Genomic DNA, 9,649 nt, shown 5'->3' on the forward strand with positions numbered 1-9,649 from the left:
TTTACAGTTTTTGAACATATTTTTAATAGCATTGACTTGGTCTCAACCAATACTGTCATCGCCATCAGTTTCATCTAAGCTATCCTTCTTCGTCTTATTTGTGGCATATGTCATTTATATAATTCGCGAAAAAAAATCAACATAAATGAATGGGTGGTTCCCATTAAGACTAGTATTGACTTGAACATGTTGCCCGAACAATTGTCGAAATGTGACGAAAACAATTGCGAACACATTCCGTAGAAGTGGCACTGAGTGAGCAACATAGTAGCGACATGTCGTTGGTTGGTAAAAAATTCGCTTGAATTAATTGCAAATTTATTTAAACGGGCACTGAGATGTCCTTCAGTGCCCCGGACGGCCCACCCCAACCATGGTATCCATTGTCCAATACCTTTGGATTCTTACACTAGTGAAAAAAAAATTAATTTTGCTGTGCCAACCGACCTTTTTTTTCTAACGCAGACAAATTTTGACGTCTGTAAAAATTCAAAGGTAAACAAGATGTGAGCGCCACATAATAATACAGGAAAAGCCAGAAAATAATAATTATTTGCGTAAAGCATATTTTTCAAAAATATTTTCCATTACTGCTAGCAGTTTTATTGTAAATGCGAACGTTGCAATTTGGAAATATTTTAGATCTTGCTTTGGAAAAGAGGAAAACACGGCGAGTAAGACAAGTAATGTAATTTTAAAGAAATCTGTATTAATTATTTCCCAATTGTAGAAAGTTTTGTACATGGAACCTTCTTCACAAACCATTACTTCACGACATGACATAACTACCAGGTAGTGTACCGTAAACAGCTGAGTACAATTTTTTCTGGCGAAGTGCACTATCTGTCAACGAGTTTTGATTATGTGTGTGTATTTTAGTTAAGAACCATAGCACACACAAACAACGAAAAATTGCGCAAACTAGTAACATACACAGAATCAGAGTTGCAACTGTTGTTGGGCAACTGCCACTGCCTGTAAGTGAATATACAATATCTTGAAAATAATGAACGTAACTTATGCCACGTAAACAAACTATTGACGTCGTTATATAAAAATCACTATACGTCGGCGTCATCATTACAATCATGACATAATTACCAGGTAGTGTAGCTGAGTACAATTTATTCTCGCGAAGTGCCAACGAGTTTTGGTTGTGTGTGTGTATTATAGTTAAGAACCATGACACACACAAACAACGAAAAATGGTAACATACACAAAATCAGAGTTGCGCTTATCACGGATTTTGACAGATAGTGTATTAAATATTTGGTTGTTGGGCAACTGATGTTCTGTCAAAAATCTTACTAGCCCCTGTGCTGCTCAAAAATGATTCACCACACTTAAAGTCATATTTGTACCATGCGACTCACAGCCTTTAATTGTTTTAATGTATAATATACACTTTTATAATCAAACATAGTTTGATCTTGTGGCTGCTACACATGATAATGCAAAACAAAACTAGAATGTCAATTGGGAAGTGCCCAGAAATTTTACAGCATAGTGCAAATTTGTGCCACCATCAAAGATATATTCATTTAAAGGTAGTGGTAGTTGTCCAACAACATAATATTGAATATACTATCTGTCAAAATCAGTGATTAGTACAACTCTGATTGTATGTATGTTACTATTGGGTTGCCCAAAAAGTAATTGCGGATTTTTCATATAGTCGGTGTTGACAAATTTTTCACAACTTGTGACTCTGAAATTGCATTCTTTCTTCTGTCAGTTATCAGCTGTTACTTTTAGCTTGCTTTAGAAAAAAAGTGTAAAAAGTATATTTGATTAAAGTTTATTCTAAATTTTATTAAAAATGCATTTACTTTCTTTTAAAAAAATCCGCAACTACTTTTTGGGCAACCCAATAGTTCGCGCCATTTGTTGTTTGTGTGTGCTATGGTTCTTAACTACAATAAAATACACACACAACCAAAACTCGTTGACAGATAGGGCTTTTCGCGAGAAAAATTTGTTCTCAGCTGTTTACGGTACACTACCTGGTTGATTTCGTTGTTGTTGGACAAGTGACTTAACCTTAATTCAACCATGTGCCTTGCTGATCCTATACACTTTCCAATGTGTAAACCACCCTTTAGATACTCTAACGACTCGCGATTACGTCACGTCACGTCACTAATTGGCAGTATGCTATAAAAGCTTGACAGCTATGCGTTTGACAGACTGCAAAACCAAACGCCATTTAAAAATAAACGCCATTAATACTTCACGCGTCGGTTTGTTGGTGTCGTATTTTCGTATTTTGAGTTATTAAACGGGCGCTATTAATTAGTATTGAGTTATAGTATTCTGTAAATGCAATTTGGTGGTATTGTGATATTTCCGGCATATAGTGCAGAACTGGTTTAAATCACCTTAAAACTAATTGCTCACTCTGTACCGAAAACCGGCATAGATTTTTTTTTGCAAAAATCAAAGCTGACTGTGACCTAGCCGACAGCACCAATACACGTCGCATTTTATATCTTCCCAGAAAAGGCTAATATTCAACACAACATACCATGAAATCCAAGAAGAACGATACTGATGCCTCAGGCAGTGGCTCATCGGACGAAGAGGCCGAGTATGTTGTGGAAAAAATATGTTCTAGACGTGTCCGCAAAGGAAAGGTGAGTTTAGGATTTTGTCGAATCGAGAAAATTCCCATGGTTTACATTTGCACCGGTTTTTTTTGCTATTTTAGATTGAATACTTCCTCAAATGGAAAGGCTATTCTGAATCGGAAAACACTTGGGAGCCAGAAGAGAATCTTGACTGTCAGGATTTAATCCAAGCTTTTGAGGAGCAAAGAGCAAAAGATGAGGTAAGTGATATGTCGGCTCTTGGGTTGTTTTACGATGTATGTACCCTTCTTTTTTTTACATTCACACATGCTTGTTAAAATGAAAAAAAAAGAACATGAATGTGTGTTGGTATATGTGTGGGCTGTTATGAAAGAATTTACATTTCTATGCTGTTGCAGTGGCGTTGTTGTTGTCTCGTTTGTTTTTGGCGGGATAAAATGCCAAGTCAGTGAGCGAATGCTTTAACAATAGATATCAGGCTTAATTTTAGATTGTTGGTGCAGGGGTTAAGAAGTTTTCAAACAGATATTGAATACACCAAAATTCTACATTTGTTTCCATTTATTTAATTTTTTTTTCTTACCCGCATGTTAAACAACTTCACGAATGATATACCACAACACATTGAAATTACCCAAAAATATTAAGTATTTGGTGTAAATTTTAATGGTGTAATACTTCGCATTCAAATTTTCATTCAATTACATACAAGTGGGGGTTTTTAGTGTTTTAAGAAATTAAATTGGACTATGTTCTTATAAGGAGTCTTTGACATAGCAATATAATGCGATGTGATTTTATCGGCGATACCCTCCACAATAGGTTGGGGGTATACAAACTCTGTCATTCCGTTTGTAACACATCGACATAATTGTTATCGTCATCACATTGTAAATCGATCCAGCCATGTCTGTCCATCCGACTGCGGAAAGTACGTTAACTTTCGAAGATTTAAAGCTAAGCGCTTGAAATTCGCACAAACACTTCCTATTGGTTGTGTAGGTCGGTTGGGATTGTAGATGGGCCATATCGATCTATGTTGTTGTAGTAGTATGCATATCCAGATCCAGATATTCTGCGACACAGGTGGTTTGCGGCCAGAGGGATCTGGGTCTGAGTCGTGTGGGTCTGGTTAGGTAGTTAAACAGGTGGCGTCTGGTCCCAGGTCACAATCGGGACACACATCCTGCACGTAGGCATGAATCCTTGCTCTGTAGAAGTTTTGACGGCTGTATTTGGCGAATTGAATTTAAGCCAGAACTGCTCTGGTTTGCAGGGGGAGGTCAATTTCTTCAGGTGCAACTGGAGGAGGTCGTTCTCCAAGGACTTCATTCACCCGGTAGCTATTTACCGTGTCTGCATGAATGTTGTCCAGACCCGCTTGATATGCCGCCCATCTCCCAGACATCTGTATCGTTGTACTCCCGCATAGGTCATGAAGATCTTCATTGTGATGATATTGCTGGTCCCTGCTATATCAACCCAGAAGGTATTGCTTAGACAGCATGTGGTTATGTCTTTACAAGGGTAGGATCATTGTGTCCTGATGGAGGTGGTCTACGTGGGAACCGAGGAGACAGCCAGTCGCAGTTCTCAGAGCGGCAATCTGACATATCTGAATATTATTCCACTGAGTTTTACATAGCTGACGAGACCACACAGGCGCTTCAGAACTTACCTCTGACCGGCCAGACTCTTTGTAAGTGGTCAACAAGGATTCTTTGTTGTTGTTTTTGTATCAGTGTGTTGTACAGCCATGATAGCCCTTGCCGATGAAGGACTTCATGTGCTCAATCCGGTAAGTCCTTCATCGGCAAGGGCTATCATGGCTGTACAACACACTGATACAAAAACAACAACAAAGAATCCTTGTTGACCACTTACAAAGAGTCTGGCCGGTCAGAGGTAAGTTCTGAAGCGCCTGTGTGGTCTCGTCAGCTATGTAAAACTCAAAAAAAAAAGTGACTTGACCTTGTGACACCAAGTACTTTGAGACACTTGATGGTCGAATCGTTACTAAATTGACTATCACATTCAGCTTATTGGTGTAACCACATTTTCATGTTGATGTAACGTCACTCGTCAAACTCCTGTAGGTGAGCAAGCTCGTTCCGGTCCAAAGGACCGATTGCCACGGGAACAGGGAGACCATTGGTTATTTAAAGGCGCCAATAACTTGCCTTGCCATACTGAGACTCCGCTCGATACCGCTGATTGTCCACGACTGCAGTTACAGCTACTCTGGATGGAGCATTCCACTATCCGCAACTTGTGGACGCGCCCGGTAGGTCACAGCTAAGCTTCTCGTAACAGCAATGAACACCACACAGATCGGACCTTAATGTTCCACCTTGTGTGGTGCTCACAGTTATCCCGTGTCGGGATATTCAGCTTATTATTCACCTGACGCGTATTTGTAGTGAACAATGTGACTGAAGATTTGGGGGTTCATTATGGATGGCAACTCAACTATAGTTGCGTTGCCAGTAAATAAAATCATGAAATAGAAATGAGTATAAAGTTGAAAATTTTTGTCCGTTTCATTCGATATCAGTGTTATGAATGTTCAACTACTAAATAAATTGTAAAAAAATTGGCAAATCAACTGAAGTTGGGTTGCAATCCATAATCGACCCATTGGTTTCAGATATCTTTAGATCTCTTCCAGAAAATAAGAGGCAAGTTCTTTGAGGTAGACGTTTAATCCATAACCGATGTCAACAATGGTTGGGGGGCCTAGAATCGTAAAATCGTCCGCATTCGATACGATCTCCGCCGTCTGTAGGGGGTGGAGTGGAGGATACGTAGAGGTTAAACTGTGCCAGAGATATCACCCCTTCCGATGTTTAACCTTCAATTCTACAAGTGACTGGCGACCAAGCAGATAATTCGCGACCAAGCTTTTAAGCCCTTTTTGGAGGGACTTGTTGGCCATGTCCTCAAAAATTTTGCGAAGTTACCACATGGCGTGGGCTGATAGAAGCCACGGCAAATCTACGCGGTAATGGCATGCAAAGCATTTGTTGTGCTATGGAGTCTACGAAATCCATGCTGATTCTCGGCGAATGGATATTCTCCACCGAAGCTCGAGAGGAGTAGTCCCTCATACTTCTTGGCTATTGGTGAGAGAGGGAAGATCAGTTTGTACGACACCCTTGTCCTTTCCAGGCTTCAGTAGCGGGATCACTTTGCCCATCTTCCAGGCATCGGTTACTATAAGAATGTTCAGGGACAGGTTAAGGAAAGTTGTAAGGTACTCAACTCCAGGTATATTCAGATTCTTCAGAGAATCTCTCGGGGCCCAACGCCTTGGATGTCTTGGAGCCACGAATGACATTTGTAACTACGTTTTCGGTAAATAGTGATGTTAGTCCATCGGTTCGGAGACGACGAATGGCTCTCCTCTTTGCCTTGTCACTCTCGGGATGTTCAATAGATTGATGTTTGAACAATCTGGCGCATCTCTTCGGTTCAGGCACAGTTACGTCGTTAAAAGTGGCTGAGGTACTGTCATCCCTTCTTACGCAATTCGAGCGTTACTTAACAGTAGACCACAGCTTGTCCACATCGGTACCTAACTTACATTGCTCCAAGTGTTTCAGCCACAAATTCCGCTTATGATTAATTGACTACCCTGTTTATTTCCGGATTCAGCTCATTGATTCTGGGGTTTATGGGGTCCGTGCAACGACGCTCACGCTCATCTGCGAGAAATTGTGTCCCACTTGGGCTATTCGACCTGTTAGTATAAAGCGAGCAGCTGCAGGCGATTTTTTTACTCTCTGATTGCGAGACTGCTGAGAGCTAACGGACGCGTCAATAGGATGAGAATAGTAGAATGCTTCGTATACGTAGAAGCTGCAATTGCAGTCGGGGGCAATCAGCGATATCGAGTGGAGAGTCTCAGTGAGAGGACGGGTGGCATCGGCACTTGCTTAAATAGTGAGAGTCAGTTATGCTCGATATGAGAAGGCGGGTATGGGTGCCTCAAATTAAGCAATGGCCATGACGTTCCCGCGGCGATCGGTCCCATAGACCGCAATGAGTTTGCTCAACTATTAAGTATCGCTATCTCTACATACCAGTGTGATTTTTTACGAGCCAAAAGAGAATTTAAAAAATCGAAAAAATTGAAATATTTATTTGATAAATCGATAGCACGGTCCATATAATTTAATGTTAGAAGATTATTTCATGTAAATGTTGAACGTGATTGTGAACCTCAAATGGTCCATCCGCTTAGTCCAATTTTGGTATACTCTTTCCAAAATTTCGGCCGGTATATCACGAATAAATGCTTCAGTATTGTCTTCCAATGAGTCAATTGGAACATGCTTGTCTATAAACACATGAGCTTTAACATAGCCTCACAAAAAAAACAGTCTAACGGCGTTAAATCGCAAGAACTAGGCCAATTGGCCGGTCCCTAATGTAAAATAAAATGTGTACCGATCTCGGCTCTCAATAAGTCCGTTGTAACGCGTGGCACCGTCTTGTTGAAACCACATGTCATGCAAGTCAATCTCTTGCATTTTGGGCAAAAACAAGCTGAATATCATCTCACGATAGCGCTCACCATTCACAGTTACATAACGATTCCCATTATCTTCATCCGAAGAAGTACGGTCCAATGACGCCTCCAGCCCATAAACCGCACCAAACTTTGACTTTTTCTGGATGCATAGCTCTTGCAATGCTTCTAGCTTATCTTCAATCCAAAATAGACAATTCTGCTTATTTACGTCTCCATTGAGCCAAAAATGAGCTTCGTCGTAAAATGGAAGAAGAGCGCGATGAACTTTCTTAACAGAGCACGCATTTTGATAATACAATTGTAGACCAAACTGAAGATATTTGACAGTGAAACAATACTCGAAACGTGCGTGAGCTGTTTAAACTAGAGTTGTCAAAGAGATAATAGCTAAAAATCACCCTTCTTTCTCAGCGATATCGATGTGTAGTATCCTTACCGGGTTTTGAGAGTATCTTGAAAGCAGACCACAACTTATGCGTTACGTGCCTCACCTGACGAGAGAGGGCAGTTTGGTATATGTGATTGTTCTTTACTCGATTTCTTGTCCAAATACCATAGCGCAATAACTATACAATTTTCAGGCATCAAGAGTGATTGTCATCCAGGACAGACAATAGTAATCCTTTTCTTCCTTTTTGTTATGTATATTGCAGGCTGCCGCTTCAAGTTCCAAGTCCAGTGATAAATCCAAGAAAGATAATTCAAGCGGACGTTCAAGTTCTGTTGGTAATAAACGCAAAAATGAAGACTCAAAATCATCAGGTAATACATAAAATAAATTTTATATATGGTGCATTGAGCTCTCGCGGCTAATCATTGAATTTTATAATTTCAGGGAGCAAAAAGAAACGTACAGACTCCACCAAAGATGAAACAGATAATGAATCCGTCTCCGATATTTCAGCAAGACATTCAGAATTGACTGGTTTCGACAAAGGCTTGGAAGCCGAAAAGATTCTAGGAGCTTCAGATTCAAACGGCGGCCTGTATTTCCTCATACAATTTAAGGGAGTTGACCAGGCCGAAATGGTGGCCGCTTCTGTGGCCAATATAAAAATTCCACAGATGGTCATCAAATTCTATGAAGAACGCTTATCATGGTACTCGGATAATGAAGAGTGAATATTTAGCTATACTCGACACACAGCGTGTTGATTAATTTCTACAATACTACGTTTCTAGTTTACGTTGTTCTTTCGTAATCATTTGCTATACTCAATTACAAATAAGAAGAGAATCGCAAAGTTTTAAAATTTATTCATTAGTGTTTAGTTTGGACGTTACAGAAAATAATTTCATTTTCTCTTCTCTCATAGTAGCAGAGTTAAATGAACCATTGATGTCAAATATTTTTTTTTGTTTCTCTCGCAACATTTGAATTATAAGAATCAATAAAAAAGAAACAGTACACTACGAAGGTGCACTTCAAATTGAAAAAAGCTAGATGTTAAATTATTACTAGCCATGCTTCAAAGGATCGATCGTATGATAGCATCTTATATTTTTAATTCTCCATTTGCTACACTTTTTTTTTGTCCTTTTTAAAGTTGTTTGTTTTTTAATACAAGAAATTTGAATTCGAACAATGACCGTAAGTCTGTGAGTCCCTAATTAAATTGTTTTTTATTTGGAAGAAATTTTTGGAATATAATCTTTCTAAACGCGCCCATTATGCACTTAATGTCGGAAACTAAAAATAAAATATATAAAACTAAATGTTTATCGAATTTCCTTTAAAACTTAATAAGACCAGACCGCTGTGACATGAATTGTGGTTCTGAAATAAATAAAATAGATGTAAAAGTAATTAAATACAATAATATAACAGTGATGTAGTTTTTATTCCATTTACAAAGGCACTGATGTTTCTCTACTATCACCATGCTCAAATATGTCAAAAACAGTATACCGAATTGGCCCGATGGAATCCTTCATCTGCAAAGGCTGCCGCCTCGGTGTACTGCACACTGCTACAACAACAACTACAACAGCACTATAAATGTAACGGTGTTCTCCAAGGTAGTGTGATATGACATGTACAGAAAACCGGTAGTCGATGGAGAAACGATTCCGACCATGAAGTGTCCTGAAATACTTGGTGTCATATTTGACCGCCCTGACTTAAACATTCACCCCACATGCCACGGCAATTTGCGATAAGGTCAGTAATAGAAAAAAATTCCTCAAGTCACTTGCCGGCAGCACTTGGGGTGCTGACAAAGAAACCTTGTTGACTACGTACAATTGCGCGATCAGTGAAAGTTATGCAGCGCCAGTGTGGTTTCGTGACACGCAGGGAATAATGTTGTTGTAGCCACATTTTTATGCAGAGATTGCGATCTTCGTCAAGCTCCTATAGGTGAGCAAGCTCGTTCCGGTCTCAAGGACCGAAAGCCGCGGGAACAGGGTGCCCATTGGTTATTTAAAGACGCCAATAACTCGCCTTGTAATATCGAGTAACATAGGCACTCAGTATTCGTGCAAGAGCCGGTGCCGCCCGACCTCTCACTGAGACTCCACTCGATA

The 9,649-nt window shown here is 39.7% G+C and overlaps 1 protein-coding gene across 1 annotated transcript; it reads left to right on the top strand.

Moving 5' to 3' along the window:
• Nucleotides 1–2,201: 2,201 nt before the first annotated feature.
• LOC106092294 (heterochromatin protein 1) lies at nt 2,202–8,943 on the top strand. Its single transcript, XM_013259114.2, has 4 exons — nt 2,202–2,634; nt 2,709–2,828; nt 7,777–7,885; nt 7,959–8,943. The coding sequence occupies exons 1-4, from the start codon at nt 2,527–2,529 to the stop codon at nt 8,243–8,245; spliced, it is 624 nt and encodes a 207-aa protein (XP_013114568.1). The 5' UTR covers nt 2,202–2,526; the 3' UTR covers nt 8,246–8,943.
• The last annotated feature ends 706 nt before the right edge of the window (nt 8,944–9,649 follow it).

The sequence above is a fragment of the Stomoxys calcitrans genome, chromosome 3 (assembly GCF_963082655.1).
Source record: "Stomoxys calcitrans chromosome 3, idStoCalc2.1, whole genome shotgun sequence".
Lineage (NCBI taxonomy): Eukaryota > Metazoa > Arthropoda > Insecta > Diptera > Muscidae > Stomoxys > Stomoxys calcitrans.

Coding starts and splice junctions, on each gene's coding strand:
- LOC106092294 (XM_013259114.2), top strand. CDS start 2,527: ATGAAATCCAAGAAGAACGATACTGATGCCTCAGGCAGTGGCTCATCG. Junction 2,829..7,776: donor AGCAAAGAGCAAAAGATGAG/GTAAGTGATATG, acceptor TGTATATTGCAG/GCTGCCGCTTCAAGTTCCAA. Junction 7,886..7,958: donor TGAAGACTCAAAATCATCAG/GTAATACATAAA, acceptor TTATAATTTCAG/GGAGCAAAAAGAAACGTACA.